The sequence below is a fragment of the Orycteropus afer genome, unplaced genomic scaffold (genome assembly GCF_000298275.1).
Source record: "Orycteropus afer afer isolate SDZICR_OR568_19922 unplaced genomic scaffold, OryAfe1.0 scaffold00121, whole genome shotgun sequence".
Taxonomy (NCBI): domain Eukaryota; kingdom Metazoa; phylum Chordata; class Mammalia; order Tubulidentata; family Orycteropodidae; genus Orycteropus; species Orycteropus afer.
Window position 1 is genome coordinate 6,285,444 of NW_006921708.1, and position 21,657 is coordinate 6,307,100.

General features: G+C 42.1%; 1 protein-coding gene across 1 annotated transcript in view; it reads right to left on the bottom strand.

The window, feature by feature from the left end:
• Positions 1–21,657, bottom strand: part of TNS3 (tensin 3) — a 290,262-nt gene that overhangs the window by 149,745 nt on the left and 118,860 nt on the right. The window contains exons 13-15 of the mRNA XM_042781438.1: positions 3,028–3,191; positions 1,645–1,771; positions 1,463–1,546 (exon numbers count right to left, since the gene is read on the bottom strand). Of these exons, the coding sequence (XP_042637372.1) occupies positions 1,463–1,546; positions 1,645–1,771; positions 3,028–3,191 (375 nt within the window). The remainder of the gene's footprint in view (positions 1–1,462; positions 1,547–1,644; positions 1,772–3,027; positions 3,192–21,657) is intronic.

Sequence of the window (21,657 nt, forward strand, 5' to 3'; positions counted from 1 at the left end):
TTCTTGATGGCAACTAAGAACAACACATATATATGAATCTATTACAGTTGAACATATGCAATTCTGATATATTGTGCATAGAGTACATAAATAAAAATGCAACCACACTGAATACAATTTTTCCACCCTAAATTTCAGTCATATCTTTTAAGAATTATGGCTAGCTTAATAGCTATACACTGCATATAGAGAAAGGAGACCCTGGCTGTGCAAACAGGTAATGAAAATTTCAGTGGTTTGACACTACTCAGTGGTGTGTAGGAAGAAAAGCCTGGTGATCTACTTCTAAAAAATCAGCCACTGAAAACACTACAGAGTGCGGTTCTACTGTCACACACATGGGGTCACCATGAGTCAGAATTGAATCAATGGTAACTGGTTATTTGGTGTAAAAAGAAAAGCATTAAAGGTCCAAAACCATACAAGAAATGTAGCAGAAAAATAGCCTTTCTATTAATTAATACATAGACTTAGTCTTCTCTGAAGATTCAAGGAAAATGGAACTAGCTGCCATTATTACAACCAATCCTTGAGCAAGAGGTAGGATTTAAAGAAAACTTACTGTAAGTCTCCCATTCTCAAGAAATAAGTCCAATAATGATTAACAGAGAACTCTCCATTCCTTTTACTAGGGCAGAAAAGCAGAGGTACAAAAAATCTAAAATTCTGGAAAAGAGTTTAGAATGTACATATAGTTTTAGGGTACATCCCCTTTCCATCTGCCCAATCTCATCCCCATTCTAGAACCTCAAGACAAGAAGTAAAAGCCCTCCAATGGGAAGACGTGCTTAGTCATCACCCTGGTCATCATGCCCCACTGCAAATCTCCCCTGCACAAGCTGTGTAGGGGCAAACTTGACGACTTTGCAGACATATGCAATGCAGTGTACTGAACATGATCTCAAGTGATGCAGCAACATGGATTACAGAAACTGCTTTGGAAGGCATGGCCATGGCATGGAGCAATCGGGGGCTCTCACCAGTTCTGGGTGAGGGTGCAGCCATGGAACGAGGTCTGGGGTTGTTCATGCAGCATGTCACTGCTGGGACCCACACTCTCTGTGTGGGAGGGGTGCTCTACTTTCTTTCTTTCTATTCCAGATTGGCCATAATGCCACAAGGAGTTAGAAGCCCTAATGCTAAACTTTTGGCAGGCCTATTGACCCTTCCTATTAATACAGATCCCGGTAGGCATTTGGAAAGCGTCTAACAAAAATGGTCCTCTCCAGGACTGCAGACAGAGTCAACGGCATGCTGCTGAACCCCCAGTGGGCTTCATAAATGTATTCCTACACCTCTCCTTACAAGTCCCATCCTCACCAAGGCTTAGAGATCTGATGAAAATTGAAATATTTCTGCTTAAGAGGACACATTTGTAAAGATGGCAGCTATGTACAATGGTACCCAAACCCAAGTAAGTTGTCATTTCTTACAACATATCAGAGGTGGGTGAATTTCTTACCATGTTCTCCTTTGTATAGAGTGGCTGGACTGCTTGTCTGTGGCTCCGAGGGGTTGTACTGAGGATAGTGGGGAGGGGTCTTCACTGAAAAAAAAAGCATAACAAATGACCTGTTGTAATGTGCTTCCTTAAAGGTGGGAGATTATTGGCTTAGTGTTTAGCTTGTTATACTTTTTTCTTACCATATGGTGTTTCTGGTGACACCGGAAATGCTGGTGTTGAAGAGGCTGGCTCACTGCCATTTTTGGCTGGAGAGAAGATCCTGCCATCGATCACATCAATATCTGAAGGGTAACTGGTGATCACTGTCTGATATTGGGACAAGGTAGAAAAATTTAAGTAGGGACTATCAGAAGGATGTCACCTCCAAACAGCTGTGGGTTCCCCTAGACTGGCCCCTGAGCCAAGCCCTTGTCTAAGAGTGGTGATGAAAAGCCAACTTCTAGACATGCAACCCCAGAAATGAGACTCTGCTCCAGCCATGGAAAATTGGGGAAAAAATTAAATGTTCAACAGTTGTTTTTATTTACTGTTAGTTGATTTTGACTCATGGCAACCTCATTGTTACCGAGTACTACTGCTCCATAGGGTTTTATTGGCTATAATCTTTACAGAAGCAGATCACTTGCCTTTTCTCCAGTACCCCTGGATGGATTTGAACCACCACCCTTTAGGTTGGTAGTTGATAGCAAGCTGTTTGTACTACCTAGGGACATTAGTGTTCAATAGAAAGGAATATATACATATTTCATATATTCTTTTAGTAAAATATTATATAGCTAATAAATGAAGTTTATAGAGAGTCTTTAACAGTAAGGAAAAATGGGCATTACAGCATAAAATGAAAATAGTAGGATAAAGTAATTTTTACCACGGTATGTTCACAGGTACATAAAAATATGTACTCAATTAAAAACACAGATATAGAAAAAGGACTGGAAAGAAATATTCCAAAACATTTACCCTTTTTTTTTTTTTTTTCCTCTTTTTTTTGGTGTGTGTGTGTGTCAAAACTATAAGTGACTTTCTTTTCATATCTATTCTGTGAGCTCTAACTTGTTCAACCTGTCTTATTTAAATTCTGTGAAAACCTCAACTACCCAGAAGAGCACACCTTTCTTCTGTTGATCTTATGCAGAGTAACAAACACACTCTGACATGCACTTTTCCTGCATCCTTCCCTGGGCTCCATGAAGGACTTGGATAAAGGACTTGGAACGCCAGGTGATGACCTCAAAGAGTCTCTGTTTGTCCATGCTATTCGGTCTACTCACTGAGCTCCAACCAAGGTCAGGCCTTTGCTTTTATTATCTGTAATATGATAACATTTTATATGATTTGCACTAGTATCCCCATTCAATGGAGAAGAATAGAGGCTCATGTGACCTGAGTATTTGGCCCCCATGCCACAGCTATCTTTGGGGTACAGAACAGGAAGGAAAATGATGGTAGATTCATTAAACTTCCAGACTCAGCATTGTCCCATTCACTCTGAGGTCTGCAACATGAACATCATTGGGATCTGGGAAGTGGCTAACTCAGATTCTCAAGGCCCTGATATCTACCTCTTTGGTGTCCACTGAAGCAAGGAAAGATTTCAGACTTGGATCTTGGTCCATAGTGGTGGTCTTTCCCCAGCTGCATTTGGGGAAGGACGACTGCCCACCAGCATCATTATCATACTGCCCAAGGCTCAGCTTCCGCAGTCTTCCACCCAGGGGGTCATCCCCTACAGAACATATCAGAAGAGAGAACAAACTGGCTTCAGTTGACCTTGAAAACACATAATTAAAACCTGATGTTCTAGTAAACCCTTCATAGGTTACTGGGAGACAGAGTGTCTGGTCTACACAGATGTGTACTTCCAGTTGGGATGGCAGCCAGGAGTGGGAGGCAACAGTGCAGCAGCCCAGAAACCTACACTCCTACAGGCTCCACCTCACAGAACAGCTTCTGGAGGACAGGACTCCATATCCTAGCCCTGGGAAAGGGTGTGTGGGAGGGTGACCACATCGCCAATGAACACTAGGGAGAGCCTCAGTGTCTCCCAGTCTGAGTGTATGAGCCCATTTGCCCTGAGGCTGAGGCTGGAGCATCTCCATGACCACACATTCCACAGTGACTTATGCATAGCTCAGTGACACTCCATCAGGATCATCAGACTCATAGCAATGAGAAATCCTAGGGAAGAAAATGCTTTAATCCAAGCACCACTGATCACCTATCCTGAACTTCCCTATGTAAGAATGCCTCAGGCTCCACCCCTATAGAGCAAATCAAATTCCTTGTTTTGATAGGGGTAGGAAATGGGGAGCAGGGCTGGAACCTGTATTTTTTAACCCCTTCCAGGAAATCCTCCAAGTTCCAGGGCACCATATGTCCTAGTGTGGATTTCTGGTGGCCCAGCCCTGTATTCCACACAGGAGGAACCTACAGTGTGCACAGGTGAGAAAGTGTGTTCAATGCCACATAGTAGGAAACAGAGCTAGCTAAGATCCAAACTCAGGTCTCTTTGGGAGGCTCATGTTCCCTTGCAAATAATTCTGTATCTATCAGCTCTCAGATGCACACCCAGGGGGTGGGTTGGAGGCAGGGGTGAGATAGAACAGTACCAGCATTTCATAGCATATGAAAAGTCATGGCATTCAGAGACTCATGCCCAGCCCTCAACAGCTGCATGAGAGCCTTAAGCTTCTGTTTTCTCATGCATAAAATCAATGCAATACCTTCATTTCTCTATCCAGACACTGGGGTGAAGATTAAACAAAATCATATATCTGAAAATCCTGCTAACAATAACTCTTACACTCCCTCCACCACAGAATGAGTACTGTAGGCTGAGAGAGTGGCCCCACTCCAACCCCATGACTATCACAGAACTGCCACTCATGCATGTGCAGCTATCAGTGAGGAAGTATGGATTTCTCCCAAAAAGACATGTCCATGTCCTAATCTCTGGTACCTGTGAATGTAGTCTTGTTCAGAAATAGGGTTTTTGCAGATGCAATTAGTTAAGTTAACATAAGGTCATATTGGAATTGGGTGGACCCTGCTCCAATATGGCTAGTGTCCTTACAAAAGAGAAGAGACACAGACAGGCAGTCACAGAGGGAAGATGGTCATGTGAAGATGGAAGTAGAGATTAGGAAGATAGTGCTGCAAGCCAAGAAACGCCTGGTGCCACCAGACACTGGAAGGGACAAGGAAGGATTTGTTCTCAGTAGCTTTCAAAGAGAGCATGGCTCTGCTGACACCCTGAATTCAGAATTCTGGCCTCCAGAAATATGAAAGAATCAATTTCTGTTGCTTGAAACCACTCAGATTTTGGTACTTTGTTATGGTGGCCCTAAGAGACAGCTGTGTGAGGTATAGGGTTGTGTGAGGCCATAAAAGAAGGCTGTTGGCTTCCTTTCAGCAAAGTGCCACAATCACAGCAGAGAGCTTCAGAAGATAAGTAGGGGGAGAAACCTCATGTAGGTGACAGTGATGGAAAAGAGGAGGGGTGTGACCTTGGGTAAGTTATAGTGCACCTGATTTCTACTCTGAAAAATGGAGTTTGTCACCTGCCTGACAGGTGGGCTGCTGTGAGAATGAGACAGGCTCACGAGCATTTCAGCATGAGAAATAATCTTACCCAAAAGATCTATCTGTAATCATGAACTGGGTGATTTAGCTGTCTTTTACACGACGTCAACAGTCCATTCATAGCCTGGAAGTTAGAGTTTATATGGTTCCTAAGCCTCCTTGGAGATATGATTTGGGAACAGGAAAGTACATCCCTCCTGTTCACCTGGCAAACTAATAAATGGTGATTTATCTTGAATAACAAAGTGATGTCAGGAAAAGAGGCTGTGCTGCATGAACTCAGCTAGCAGAGCAGTTTCTAGAATGATCTGAGTACAGAACAGCCTGGCGAAAGTACTTCCTGTCCTACAGTTATTTGACCTATGTAGTCAAACAAAGAAAATCAATGAGAGATCCCATTTATAGCATATCCTGGATCCCAGAACTTGAACCTGGTTAATGCTGCCTTTGATTACAGGCCCTTTTACCAGAGGCAAGGTCTCTCCAAGTCCAGTACAGGGGTCAGGCTGGGATTGAGCCAGGCCCACACCAGACCACTAGGGTGAATTCTGCTTCTGCGCTCACCAGAGATATGTCCTCACCAGTGTCTTGTGTATGAAATGAGGACAGTGTATCACAGGCTTGTGTGGGGATTGAATGAGATAACAGAGCAACAATTAGTGCTCTATACACAGTAAGTTTGCAGCAAGTATTAATACGTTAAAAACTGACCAAGAACCCAAAACGAAATATTTATGTAGTAAAATTCATGTTTTATGAGACCTGAAATGGGCAAATATGTTAAAATATTAACTGAAAAAAGCAGCATACAAAAATCTGTACCACATCTTCATACAAATTATATGCACATTACACACTTTTTATTTGCAAACCACACAACCCTCTTGAGCATAATTTTCCTACGTGTGTTATGTGCATGGACATATTATTGACGTGGACACATTATGCACAAAAAAAATATAGTATGAAGCATGACTTATTTTGCTTTAAAACATGAGGAAATAAACTGAAATGTTAATATGGATTCTCTCTGGTTCTCTTGTTGTTAGGTGCCAGCCATCGAGTTGGCTCTGACGCACAGTGACCCTATGCATAATAGAGTGAACCACTGATGTTTGTTGATTGTGGATCCAAGTAATATGAAATCTTTGACAACTTCAATCTTTTCTCCATTTATTGTGCTGCTGCTTATTGGTCCAGTTGTGAGGATTTTTGTTTTCTTTATATTGAGGTGTAATCCATACTGCAGACTGTAGTCTTTGATCTTCATCAGTAAGTGCTCAAGTCATCTTCACTTTCTTTTAGGCACTGTTAATATTTTTGTAAAAGTCTACATTTTCCAAAGTTTTCTATAATAATATTGCTTTAAAAATTAGAAAAAGACAGAGATTATCTTTTTAAATAAAGTTACTTTATATTTTGTAATACTCTTTGCTGCCTATTACTGAATTTTTCCTAAAACCTTCCTCATCTAATTTCCCAGTAGTTTTAGTTTCACATTTAAATCCAACCTCTTGTGCATGATCAATAAACATTTCATTCTTTCTGATAAATCTGCCATGTCTGGTAACCACATCTTCTGCCCATTATATATAATGCTGCCCATTATTGCAGCAACTCTGTCAATCTATCTTGTTAAGGTTCTTCCCCTTCTTTTCTGAACCTGTACTTTACCAAGAAAGATATCCATCTCCAGGGTACGGTACAACTTTCAATTTTCCTAGATTCATACTTAGTACCTTCCACATTCCAATTATTAATGGATGTTTGTAGCTATTTCTCTCCATTTTTAATCATGCCTCATCAGCAGATGAAGGGCCCCAAAGTTTTATTCCATCCACATCATTAATGTAGATTCTACTTTGAGGACACAGCTCTTTATCAAGTCATATTTTGAGAAGGAGCTCTTGTGGCATAGCACCTAAGGCATTTGACTGGTAACCAGAAGGCTGGCAATTCCAACCCACCTTGAAAGGAAGGTTGGGCAATCTACTTCCAAAGTGATACTGCCTCAGAAACCCAAGGAGGGGTTGCTATGAGTCAGATCCAACTAGACAGCAGTGAGTTTGTTTTTTTTTGGTTTGGTTCCATCCTGAGAAGGTACTCTTCTCCCCTTAGGCACTTAGTGGCATAGTGCCTAAGGCATTTGACTGCTAACCAGAAGGTTGACAGTTTAAACCCACCAGCTGCTCTGCAGACAGAAGATGGGGCAGTCTACTTCCTTACAGATTTACTGCCTTGGAAACCGAATGGGAGTTGCTATGAGTTGGACACTGAGTTCGTTTTTTTTTTTTTCAACCTGAGAGACTCACCTTCTGGCACTGTATCAGACACCGTTTCATGGCTATTCATAAAGTGTTCCAGTAATATGTCAGACAGTGTTTCACTGCTCTTTATAAGGTATCAGTGAACAGATTTTTTCAGAAGTGGATGGCCCCGTCCCCCTTCCCAGTCTCTCACTGTCTGGAAGCTCTGCTGAAACCTATCCACCATGGGTGACCCTGCTGGTATTTGAAGTATCAGTTGCATAGCCTCTAGCCTCACAGCAACATGCAAGCCACCAAAGTATGACACACTGACAGATGAGTGGTGGCATAAGGTATATAGAAAATAATATATAAGGTAGCTTTCAGTATCATTATGCTAAAAGATGTATTGTTGTTGTTGTTGTTATGTGCCGTCGAGTCGGCCCCGACTCATATAATGTATATTAATTTATAGGTAGGATTTTGTCTCTAATTTACTTAAAAGCTTATACTCATATATGCTTATATTTATATGAGTACTTACATTTTAATTATAAAAGTATGTTGCTGTTGTGATGTGCCATCAAGTTGTCTCTGACACATGGAGATCCCTCCTTGGGTTTCCGAGGCAGTAGCACTACGGAAGTAGATTGAACAATCTTCCTTCTGAGGAGTGGCTGGTGGGTTTGAACTGCCAACCTTCTGGTTACCAGTCAAGTGCCTTAGGCACTACACTACCAGAGCTCCCATAAAAGTATATGTATTTTAAAATATATGTATATATTTAAATATATAAAAAGTATATATTTTAAATATAAAAGTATATTTAAAAGCTTTTACTTCGTATACTCATATAATTATTAGATAAAGACTGATGATACCAAGGAAGAAGTTACTGACCCTCTTTTTCAGGCAGAGAAATTTGAAAATTAGTACCCATGATGTGCTCAAGTTTACAAGATAAGTAAAATGATAAAGCAGAATCCAAACCCAGCTTTCTTGGTGCTAAGTCCTGAATACTCCACTAAGGCTGCCTCCATATAATCACTGTGCCTACCATAGAGATCCTGGAACAGCCAAGCCACGTCACCACATATAACTTGTATAACCAGAAAAGGCCTGAGGAGTCCTGGGACCAGACCACGTTCCAGCTCTCTCACTGCAGGTTTTAAAAGGATTTCACTTTTCCCTTCTTTTTTCAATAATGATAACCTAGCCATGAGTCAGAATCCACTGGATGACAGTGAGTTTGGTTTGATTTGGGTTTAGCATTCCAAAGAGTGCCCTCTTGAGGTCGAGGGTAAGATTATCTTCCTCTCCCTCTCACACACACATGCTTATCTGTGCTGCAGCATAACCCCCAAGCTGTGCCAGGCTAATGCTTAATGTAGGCACTGTGTGAAAGTTTGCTTTTTGTTTTTTCAACACCACAGAAGCAGCTCATCTTTTATATTGCAACGTATCGACCTGTTTCTCCACAACCTCTTTTCTATGTAAAAGCAAGACCTTCTATCCTTTGGGAGATGCCTAACAGAAAACCCTGGCACTGTGCTGTCCTTGGGATAATTTTCCATCCTATCCCTTTTACCAGGATGAGAAAGAACCACAGCTGCTCTATCTGAAAGAAGTTGCTTTGTGACTTATTTCTCAGGGGCTGGGGAGGGAGGGGATGCCAAAGGTCCTCTCTCCTTTTTCACTGGGAGCTCTTCTGCCTCCCCTGGAAGCTGCCTGTCCTGACTGGTGTGAGAGCTTGCTGACAGCCCCCAGCCCCTTCATGGCCTTCTGTGCTGACCTCCCTGTCCCAACCAAGGACTGTCTGCATCAAGTGCCTAGGGCCACCAGGAGCCTTAGGCTGGGTCTTGGGGTGCACAGGCTCTGCTACCTCACAGAACAGTTGTCAGGACTCAACCACAGCAGACACTCCCATGGATAAGAATGCTTTATGCTTGACTCTCTTGTGACTTCAGTGCTCAGGTATTGTTTTTTCAATCTTGGGTCAAGGGTCATCTTCATACCAAAGCAACTCTAAGGATTTAGATTGTGATTTTTACAGAGGAGAAGAAATCAAAGCATTTCTGCCTGAGTCCTGCCATCCCAGGGGCCTGTGAGGAGCTGTGTCGCTGTAAGGATGTTGACCTAGGCACTCCGTTTGCTTCCTAGGTGTCCTGTTCATTGAGATCTGTTTAACTCTCTCAGGAAGGTCTGTGTGAATTGCAAGCACCTTATCTCTGCACATCCCTGCTGGAGGGGCCCTCCGTTTCCTCTCAAAGGACAAACACTGAGCAGCTGTGTTTCCCTGCCTGGTAAGACTAGGATTAGCCTTAACTGGCTCAAAGAGCACTGTAGAGCCCTGAGCCTGACCTATATGAGGACTCAATGCCTCTTTGTTAGGTTGGTGAGCTTTAAAAAGGTGAGGAAATGAGGGAGTGAAAGCTTGAATCCTGGGCCACCTGCGCCTGAGGGCTGTGCTGGGCTTTCCCCCAAAGATACCACAGCCCATTAGTAAAACAAACACATTCCCTACCCAAACCTTTCCTCTGCAATGCCACTTATTAATAGATTTAGTCTTCTTTTTTAATATTACATTTTTTTTTCTGATTGATTACAAAGTCAATGTAGAAAATTTCGAAAATAGACAAAAATAGAAAGGGTTAAAAAGCTTGCCCCAATCATTAGTATTCAGGGAGAACCACATTCCTGTATTTCAATGCATACACAGGTACATTTTTAAAATGTTATACATTTTTAAGTACTTATACCTTCAAATTGCTTTTTCCTTACTTAGCTTTAAATCATGATCATTTCCAACAAGTTTAATTTAAAGGCTTGTATTCACACCTCTATTTTGCTGTGGAGTCAACTCTGACTCATGGCAATCCCATGTGTGTCAGAGTAGAACTGTGTTCCACAGTGTTTAATAGCTGATTTATCAGACCCTTCTTCCAAAGTCTCCAACTTCCAACCTTTCAGTTAGCAGCTGAGTGCATCAACCATCTGTATTACCCAAGCACTCCAAATTGCTTCTATTAAGAGAAAAAAGAAAAAACCTTATGCCGTCAAGTCGGATCCGACCCATAGTGACTCTTCCTTGGGTTTCTGAGGCAGACTCTCTATGGAAGTAGATTGCCCCATCTTCTGAGGAGTGGCTGGTGGGTTTGAACCGCCAGCCTTCTGGCTAGCAGTCAAATGCCTTAGGCACTATGCCACTGGAGCTCCCATCTACTTCTATACTTAATATGAAATCATGAGTACTGAATTAAATGATAAGTCCCAGCTCTTCTTTTTACCCTGGTTTTTGTCCTTGCATCTCTGCATCCAATGGCTCTCTCCCAAGCCATCCTATGCTACTGCCAGTCACGTCACACCACCATACCACATGACCCATGCTGCTTTGGTCCTTCGGGTCTTTATCTGCTCCCTGTGATGTTCCCCTCTCATCCATGGTGCAAGAAGGCATGAGTTGCAGAAGGCTCATCAGACTACTATTTCATTCTATGTGCCAAACAGAAAACTGAAGGCCACCTAGAATTACGGCTAAGAATGAGCTGTTGGTTATTAGATTGGGCAATTTCAATAATGAAATGCTTAATGAGTAACATTAATGAAATATTTAAAATCTATTTTCTGAACAGCATTAAAACAGTCATTCCATAAAACTAGTTTTGACTGTATCTTTACTTTTCAGTTAAGAAGTCAAATCCAGGAAGAGGGTAAAAAAAAAAAAAAAGGAGGAGACGAATGAAAGTAAGAAAGTACTTTGCCCTGCACCTGAGCCATATTTGTGCAAGGCTGCTCGTTGCTATATAAATAGTGTGGCTGTAACCATGCTGAGGGTGTGTCGCCTTTGCTCCATGGACAATCCCCCTTCAACCTTCACTCTTCTAATGGTGCCAGTTTCACTTCTTAGAAGAACAAAGAGAAAAGTGAAGACAAAAAAAAAAAAAATCAAGGTTGGCCTCCTGGAAAATTGTGAGACAGGTAACCTGGGCAAAGAGTGAGCATCTCCCACCCATGATGTGCCCCATCTCAGGTCCGTTGGCTGTGACTGAACCCCAAGACCTCCCTTCCTCAGCTATTGAAAAAAATTAGAGCTTCATCCACTCATCAGAGTTACAAAGAAAATCCATACTCAGTGCAGAGAATACATGCTGAGCACACAACTCTATGAGTAAGCCCTATCCAAGGTTTCCTAGAGATGCTTTCTCACACTTGCCCCCAGACTAGGGTCTCTGTGAGGAGAGGGTGAACACAGTTCTCCTAGTCATCTGAATATGTTGTTTTCCACTATGTCTTGTGATATGGCCTGGAATAGCTGCAGCACAGCAAAGGGATATAGGAGCAACTCAGACTTAAACTCAGTGCAGTTGAGTCAGATCCGACTCATCGCGATCCCTCCTTGGGTTACCGAGGCAGTATCACTATGGAAGTAGATTGCCCCATGGGCTTGAACTGCCAGCTTTCTGGTTAGCAGTCAAATGTCTTAGGCCCTATACCACAGGTCCTCAAATAATGCCCTAGCACAGAGCACTCAGATACTTTCACATGGACTTCCTGCCTTCTTGATACTTGCCATGACTTAGTCATGCCTCAGATCCAGGATTACAGACCCAAATCTGTAAATGGGACATGTGTTCCTAGGCTTCTACTCACTATCTCTTCCAAACCAGTTGTTGTTGAGTCAGTTTTGGCTCATGGTGATGCCATATGTGTAAAAGTAGAATTGTGCACCATGTACAGCCAGCCTTCTGGTTAGCTCTGGTGGTGTAGTGCCTAAGGCATTTGACTGCTAATCAGAAGACTGGTAGTTCAAACTCACCAGCCACTCCTCGGAAGGAAGGTTGAGCAATCTGCTTCCGTAGTGATACTGCCTTGGAAACCCAAGGAGGGATCATTGTAAGTTGGATCCGACTCGATGGCATTTGGTTTGCCTACTCATAAATACCCTATGATATATAGTAGAACTGCCTCACGGGATAGAAATCTATGTGGTAGCCCTCTCCTCACAGAGACCCTAGTCTGGGGGCAAGTGCGAGAAAGCTTCTCTAGGAAACCTTGGACAGGGCTTACTCATGGAGTTGTGCCGTCAACATGTATTCTCTGCATTGAGTATGGATTTCCTTTGTAACTGTGATGGGCTACAAATCTCTATGGAAGCACACCACTGCATCTTTCTCCCATTGAGAGGCTGGTGGATTTGAACTGTCAACATTTTGGTTAGCAACCAAACACTTTAACCACTGGGGCACCAGGGTTCCTCTCTGTTACCATTAGTAACTACCATTTTAAAGATAAAGAACTAGGGAATCAGCAAGGTAAGGCCACAGGGTCCATTCTGTCCTGATGAAATAAACCTATAGCGGTGACCAGCACACCAGATCACTTGCTCCCTAAGAGCTGGTCTATAACTTACCTCACTATTCTCCACCTTCCAAAGCTGTGGTTCTCAATGCTATTAACTTCAGAATCACCTGGGGGGACTTGGTGAGCAGACAAAGGCCACGCCCTCTGCAACTTCAAGACCTGCTATTCAGGTGACTGAGATACTTTTCCTAGTTAGAACCACAAATCTAAAAGGGTGGTTGTCAAGCCTACCTGCATGTTACAATCACATTAAGAATCCTGATCTCAAGCATTGCCATCCCTGTGACATACAAATTGCTGGGGGGTGGAACCCATTCATGAGTATTTTTTAAAACTCCCCAGTACATCCAACATGCAACCAAGCTTGAGAACCACAGCAGTTTTCAACCTTGGATTCACAGTGGAATTTTTAAAAATTCTGATGTCCAGGACACAATCCACACCAATTAAACTGGAGTAGCTGGAGATGGACAGCACCACCTGTATTTTATGGCTCCCAGGTGATTCCAATGTGCAGGTTGCAAACTTCAGATCTAAAGACTACATAGAAATTAACACCTGATATTATTTTGCATTTATAACAATAGTTAAAAATCTATGATCTGATTATTTTTCACTGTATGTCTGGCAGTAACTAACAACAAGGTGTGAAGTGAAAGTAAAGATGACTGTGATAGTTAAAGTTATGTGTCACCTTGGCTGGATTATGGTTCTCACTGGTTTGGCAGTTATGTAATAGTATAATTTGGCAGTTAGGTAATGATCTGCTCATCCTGCATTTTGTGATTGGATGTGGTCATCCTCCATTTTTTTTGCATAACGTCAGTTTTCACATAATAACCTGGTCTTTGAAACCTAACCATGTCAATAAGTGAGGAGTGGATGTAATGACATCATAGAGCATTATCTATTTAAAACAAAACCCTCATTTTCTGTGTGGGCCACTAGGAGGTAAATAAATCACTCTTGATGTGTTTATCTTTGAGCTATGATATAAGGACTGAAGTCCTGAATCACATAGTGGGTTCTGGAAACTCCTTTGCATTCTTAGGAGCAAAACCAAATTACCAAAGACTGCTTCATCGTTGGTTTGAGGCCCCTGATTTCAGCTTATAAAATAAAGCACACATATCTTCTAAAGAGAGAGGGTAAAAGGGGAGTGGATGGCATGATAATGAAATACCCAAATACTCCTCTTAGCTTAAATGTTTCAAAAAATGATTTCAAAGGAGCCTTTCCCCCACCCCCCTATAAACTGAAATAGGGATTAATTCACCAGCACTTTTCATCTATCAAATATATTATTGCAGAACTAGGTGACATGCAGTGCTCTACAACATAATATGTTAGGAAATTACTACCCTGAAGAGTAACTGACACATTCAAGAAACTAAGAAAGAACAACCTCTACCCAGACAAGGGCACTCTCCTTCTGAGGCTCCCTCTCTTTTGAAGCCATGGATCCCAGAGTCTTAGCACGAGCCTAAGTAGGTGGACAGGCTCCAGCAAAATTACTACAAGAGGCAGTGTAAGGGAATCCTACTATTTTTATTGCAAAATTGAAAATTCTTTCCACTGAGAAACACTGACATGCCTGTTTGGGTGGCAGAATTTCCTCCAAAGACTTATTTAAATGGGAATTGTTATGCCTGAAAAACAAGGAAGAATACTCTTTCAATATTAGAAACTTTAGCCATAATCCTTAAATTAGACAAACTATAACTTAAAGAGTAGATTTTAAACAAAAGGGCAAGATCATTTTTCCTCTCATGCATTCATTACTCCTGCCATTAAAAGGGCCATCAATAGAATGTTAGTACCTGGCCTTCAATTAGTTTTTGCTTATTTTAATTAGTTTCCTATTTGTTTATTACCTTTTATTTTTCACATGACTTGATCTTACTGTCCTTTTCTTTAAACAATGGTTTACCATAATGTGTCTTACAATGGTCATTAGTGCTGTCCACCATCAGGATTCATGGCAGGGCAGTGTTTCCCACTCTGAAGTTAGAAGGGACCATAGGCTGGCAAGACCAATGGACTGTGAGGGGAAATGCCTCTCCTGTCACTTCTGGGCAGAAGGCGTGAACGCCAGTGTGTGATTTTCCAGTCCTCTCCCTGCTCCGATAGTCATGGAAGCATAGAGGGTAAACCCATTCCAGGATGAGGTACAGGCTGAGCCAGGGGCATGGGCATGGGATATAACCAAAAATAAAACTGTGCTGCTTTAAGTCCCTGAGACTATGGAGAGGTTTATCATACCCACTTCTATTGTAATGAATAGGGAATTGTACCACCATCTATGCTTGGATTGGATAAAGTAGCAATGTTCCAAAGAGGCATTCTTCCCAGGACATTTGTCTACTGGGAGATCATCCCTGTGCATACCAACTTGGTTTCATTTCACCTAAGGCCAGAGATTCCAGAGACACTGGGAGCTACCCAATCCTATCCACTTTGGAGAACAGAGGCTACCAAAGTGGAGTTTCAAAAATCGGAAAGGGCAGTTCCTCAGAAAATTAAACATAATATTAGCATATAACCCAGCAATTCCTCTTATAGGTATATACTGAAAATAGATGTTCAAATAAAAGTTTGCACACAAATGCTCATAGCAGCCTATTCAAAACAGCCAAAAGGTGGAAATGATCCCAATGTACATCAACAGATGAAAGGATAAACGAAACTTGGTAGATCCATAAGATGGAATATTCAGCTACAAAGAGAAATGTAGTCTTGATACATACTACCACATGGATGAATCTTGAAAGCATTATGCTGAGTGAAAGAAGTCAGACCCATGAGGCCAAATATTGTGTGATCCATTTATATCACATGTCCAGAACAGGCCAATCCACAGAGACAGAAAGTAGTAGATCAGTGGTTGCCAGGGCCTGAGTAAGGAAGAGATCAGGAGTGATGTTAATGGGTATGGGGTTTTCTTTTGAGATAATAAAGTTGTGGAATACGACACTGGTGATGGTTACACTGTGAATGTACTATATATCACTGAAATGTGTTTATTAAAATAATTAAAATGGTATATTTTATGTTAGGTGTAATTTACTACAATTTAAAAGAAAAAAAAATCTAAGAGAAGGTATTTGTTTTCCCAAGGGTTTCAGCTTGAAATACACATTATTTTATTATAAATCACTTGCCTTTTATTTCACTTTTAACATCTGTTAGAGTAGGTTTTATTTTTGTTTGTTTTTGTTATTTTTAAAATAAATAGTTGTTTAACCTTTTGCTGTCAAGTCAGCTACAACTCATAGTGACCCTATGTGTTACAGAGTAGAATTGCTCCATAGGGTTTTCTTGGCTATAATCTTTTTAAGTTATATTAGCTATAACCTTCATTTCAGGATAGGAAAGGTGGTGTAAGAAAGTATTTGTTATAAAAGCAGACATCTGAGCCTGAAAGGGCTAAGAACCACTGCTGCGGGCTGATGCCATATTGGCAGCCCACACCAAGCTGGAAGTGCCTGAGGTAAAGGCTATATCGCAGTGCCTGATGTGGAGAATATGTCAGGGACATCCACAGAGGGCCCGTCAAAGGGGGCAGAGCAGGTACAGCAATCTGGCTGGTTTGAAGAAGGATGCCTATTAGAGCAAACAGAACTGATTCATGAATTCTTAAATTTCCAATTTGGTGTTATGTAATGTAAACTTTAGGTGCTATCGAGTCAATTTCTGATGCATAACGGTCCCATGTGACACAGTAGAACTGCCCTATACCATTTTCTAGGCTGTAAACTTTATAGGAGCAGCTCATCAACAAGGTCTTTCTCCTGTGGAACCACTGGGTAGTTATGAACCACAAATATTTTGGTTAGTATCACAGCATTTAACCATTGTGTCACCTGGGTTCCTTGGTGTTAAATGAAAAAAGAAAATAATTGTAACATACTTTTTCAGCAATGACCATGTAATTCTCATTCTATGTAGTTCTCATTCTAAAATGCTTTTCAGATGCAAACACACAATTTTGGGAGCAGGGAGCTAATTCATTGCCTCCACTTACACATGCATGTCTGTAAATAGTCACAGTCATGGAGCACTGGCATTTGAAAGGCCTGAGAGGGGGCTGTGGCCAGTCCTGACACCTTGACAGGGGTTTCTTGCTATGATACTCATGATGAATAATTTCACTTAGAGTGCCTTGAATCAAAATGACAGTGATATCTAATTGTGAGAAAATTCTGTAACAGCTAATAGAAGACAGATTCCTTCATTGGAAATATCACTAGATTCCCTTAGCCTTTCTTCATATGCCAGTGCTCCCGGATTTCCTTTATCTTGGTTCCCGGTACAAAATAAGTCCCTGGATGACACACATATTTAAGTATTAAGCTACTCACCAAAATGGTGACAATTTGAATCCACCCAGAGGTGCCTTTAAAGAAAGAGTTGGCAATCTGTCATTGAAAACTCATACATGGGGTTGCCATGAGGTGAAACCTATTCAAGAGCACCTGGTTTGGTTTTGGTTCATGGTGTACAGGACTTGGAATGAGGACCCAATTCCTACTTTGCAGGAGTCACTGCTAGGTGGTAAAGACCAAAAACCAAGGGGTCCATGATAGTCCCATGTTACAGGACTGAAGTTGGGGGAAGCCATTGTCTGGGAGGGTAGAGTTGTCAGGGGAGGCCTCTCAAAGAAACAATGATTCCTGGGGTGACCTATGACAATTCAGAGGGTCCCCAAGAGGCACAGTTCCAGTGGCATAAGAGATGACATTTAATTAATTCTCAGTCTCCATCCATGGGCTTACTGAATGAGTCACATGTCATATGGATGAATACCCAATTGCTAGTCCAATCTCACAAGTGTGCATCCCAAGTGATGGTATGTCTTTAATTTGAGTGAAAGTGGACTAAATTACTCTATCAACCACGGTTTGAAATCACTGCGCTAAGGGTCAGGTTTCAAAACACAACATACTATGTATTCATCATGGAATTTTGAAATGGCATCTGTGGTCCAGTGTGGGTCCATCTCACCGTGGGTACTGGTCTGACAAGGCAGCGACAGAAGTAACACTCACTGCTTTCTAGTAGATTCCAACTCACAGCAACCCTGTGAGACAGAGAAAAACTGCTCCAAAGGGTTTCCAAGGCTGCAAATCTTTATGGAAGCAGACTGCCTCATCTTTCTCCAGCAGAGTGGCAGGTAGGTTTGAATCACCAACCTTTTGGTTAACAACCAAATGTTTTACCCACTGTACCACAAGAGCTCCTCATAGGGATAATAAGGGAATTTAAATAGAAGGTACAAGAGCAATATATGAAGGTGGAGTTAGAGTAACAGAGTTCAAGGGCTAGAAGGAGAGCAAACTGACAGCAATTCCAAACCCAGCCTGTTAAATTCCTCATAAAAAGTGTAATTATGATCCCACTACCCAGCTGAAAGGAAGCAGGAAGGGAGGACGTACAGACAGACAGAAGTATATTCTTTTGAGAGACTCCAAGGGATGTCAATACACACACACACAAAGCAGATCAATTAAGCAATGATCCATACTTTAGAGAATTGCTCTTAACTAAAAACCAAAATAAAACAAACCAAAAAAAGCCACCAAACCTAATGCCCTTGAGTTGACTCTAACTCATGGAGACCCCACGTGTTATAGAGTAGAACATTCCATTGGTTGTAAACTTTATGGGAGTAGATCTCCAGTTCTATCTTCTAAGTATCTCTTGATGGGTTCAAATTGCCAACCTTCAGATTAGCAGTTGATTGTACACTATTTACGCCACGCAGGGACCCATAAATTGTTCTTAAATCTATTATTCTGTTAGAGTTTTTTAAATGAATTCAATCAACCCCAAAGCAGATTGCATGCAATATGTGAGCAAAATATTGATGTCTAAATGAAAGGTCTACCAGTGTGTCAATTTACATGACCATACCACCTCATCATTTGAAACACACCAAAATAATACAAGCACCAAATAGAGCTACAATATAGTACTGAAGACTACCTAATCACTTCTCATTTCCCAGGGAAAACAGCAGAAAGGATTGTTCACATATTTCATTGCTCAGATCAGTGGCAACTGACAACAACAGTGCTTGTGAAGGAACTGCATCTCTTGTAAGAGACACAGTGATCAGAGACAAAGCTACTAGCCAAATGAAATTTAATGCCTCCTTCTTCAGGGAGCACATCAGTGCATTCATATTGTATTTAAAGAGGATGAAGAGAGAAAAGGCCTGGAGTCTTGAATAAAAGGCCTGTATCCCATCACTGTACATTCAACAGGCCAGAGAGGGAAGCTGTCCCCACACCACAACTGTCAAGAGTAGATTCTAAAAAGAACTGAGAAGGTGCACTGTTCATGGGAATGTTTAGAAACTGGCCCAGGGTGATTACAAGGACAGAGGCCCAAGAGGCCTTACGTGATCCCAACCATGTGGGAGGCCTTGTGTAAGTCAGCTGGCCTCTGTGACCTGGAATGTGGTCCTGATCCCATTCCTTGATACTGTATCAGGAAATGCCTTGAATGCAGTCTGTACTGATGAGAGCCACTGCATTTTGCATACAGCCCAATCATTTCCCACAGGTGTATGGGTAAATGGTCCTGCTGAACCCAGAGCCTCATAGTGCTTTGCTAGGGCTCCATGGAAGGCTAAGGCCCTCAGCCTGCTGCTCACAGCCAACCCAGTGACACTTCTGGAGGAAGCTGGAGATACTGCAGTGGCCCTGAAGGTCCCTTTCTCAGATAGTCCTTAGACTGTACTATCTGAATACTAAGGATGCCATGCAATTTGGACATGCCATCTGCATGATATGGACTATGCAGCGGTAGCTCCTTTGCCCCTCTTCTCCCACTCACCATGTGTGCCCATTCTAGGAACATATGCACACCTCACTTGTCCTGGTCTAAGTTCTACCAAGAGCCTGGACAACCCTTCCCTGACTCTCCTCTGTTCATCCAGAGGGAGTAGGGAGGTAGGGTTGTGGGTGTCTCTTCTCCTCATAGATACTGCTGCTCCACCTCTGTCCTCTTCACCTTGTGCTTGCATTCACTCACGCTTGCTCAGAGGACCTGATACTTATAACATGAAGACCCTAGCTGGGCACTACTCAGTTGTAACGTGAAATGCATAAATAAACCCATATGGAGCTCTGAAAGATCACCATGGATGCACTGTACTCCCAGCACAACTTTGAAACCCCAACACCAAAATCATTAAATAGCCAAATACAAAGGGCATGTTTTATTTCTCCTAATGCCCAGCTTCTCTGGGCACAAGAACTGCAGCCCAGTCCCTCTTTCCCCAAACTCTTTCTTGCCACAGTTGTAGGCAAAATCAACCTGGTACCCCTCAGCCATCTATCATTGTGGTAGTTAAGGTTATGTGTCAACTTGGCTGGGCCTGATTTTGAGTGGCTGGGCAGTTGGTGGTGGTTATTCCCCATGATGACAGTGGCAATCAACTCCATGGTGGAATCTGCCGAGCAGCTGAGTAGCTGCTTTAGGGATGTGGTCTGCTTAACATATAAGGAGAAGCTTTGGGAATAGTCTCCAGCTTTTGGCACACTTGAATCCTGCATGTACCTGAGTTGTTGTTCGACAGGCTGCCATGTTGTCTGCCAATCTTGGGACTCTTAATGGTTTACTGTGTGGTTTGGTAATATCAGCATTGTACCTTTTTACTTGTCAACCTTGGGTTCATCAGCCTTAGCAGCCAGCAGCTGCTTGAGTGAAGAAAGCCTCCAGCTCCAATGGGCTGGGAGCAAGAGATAGATCTGAAGCCCAAGGTTGAGGGACTTTCACCCAGCCCCTAGAGCCTAGCACTTTGAACTTGGACTTCTAGCTTCCAAAACTATAAGAGAATAAATCCCTGTTTGTTTAAACCCATCCATTTGTGGTATTTTCTGTTAGAGCAGCACAAGGTAACCAACACAACCATAAGCCTCATTACCACATGCCCTAACATAGCTCTCAGCTTTGTTGTCACCTGTCCGAGCTGTCCTCACCACTGATGAGACCAGGGAGGGTCCAACAAGTGAGAGTACAGTATTGCCCTGCTCAGGACCTGTGCTTCCTTCTGTCTCTTTGGTAGCCACACTGGCGCTCCATTTCTGCCACTTCTATCTTGTGCAGATGCCCCAGTGAGCCGGAACTGCATGCTCTTCCAAAATGCACCATGCTTTTCCAAACCTCCAGCCAGTACCTGGCCGAGCTCTCTCTTAGAGGACCTTCATGAGTTCCACGCACCTTCTCCTACTTGCCGTTAGAGTGCTCCTGATATGAAAGAAGGAAGACCTGTTTGCATGTCTCCTCTTCCACAAGTCTGTTACAAGTGGAATCAAAGTGTGCAGGGCAATTATGTAAAGCTGCTTTCTGAACTGAAAAGCAATCTTCAAGTTTTTGTATTTGATTCCTTTGTTGCTGTTGAATTAGCTCTGACTCATGGTGGCTTTATATATAATAGAATGAAACATTGCCTGGTCCTGCTCCATCTTCACAATCATTGGTATGTTTGAGCACACGTTGGAGCTACTATGTCAATCTACCTCTCATTTAGAGTTTCCTTATTATCTCTGACTCTCTAGCAACCATGATGTACTTTTTGGTTTTTCTTTTTTGTCATTCTGTCATAATGTGGTGACTTGCATCTTGCTATGATGCTGAAGCTATGCTGCCAGTATTTTGAATACCAGCAGGGTCACCCATTGTGTACACATTTCAGTGGAGCTTCCAGATTAAGACAGACTAGGAATAAAGTCAATGAAAACCCTATATATCTTTGATTCCTGCAGTGGCAGTTTAACACATAATTTAAATCAATGGGCTTTCCACTATTCATTATTAATATCTGATATTTCTCTGAAATGTTTCAATGTAAATAATTTATTAGCACTAGGTTAATATTAATGAAGCAGGATGCCTTGCAGGAAGATGGCGGACTAGGCAGAAGGACTGCACAGACCCTCTTCAACAAAGAAAAGGGAAACCAATTAACACAGACACAGAAGATAATCCTGGACC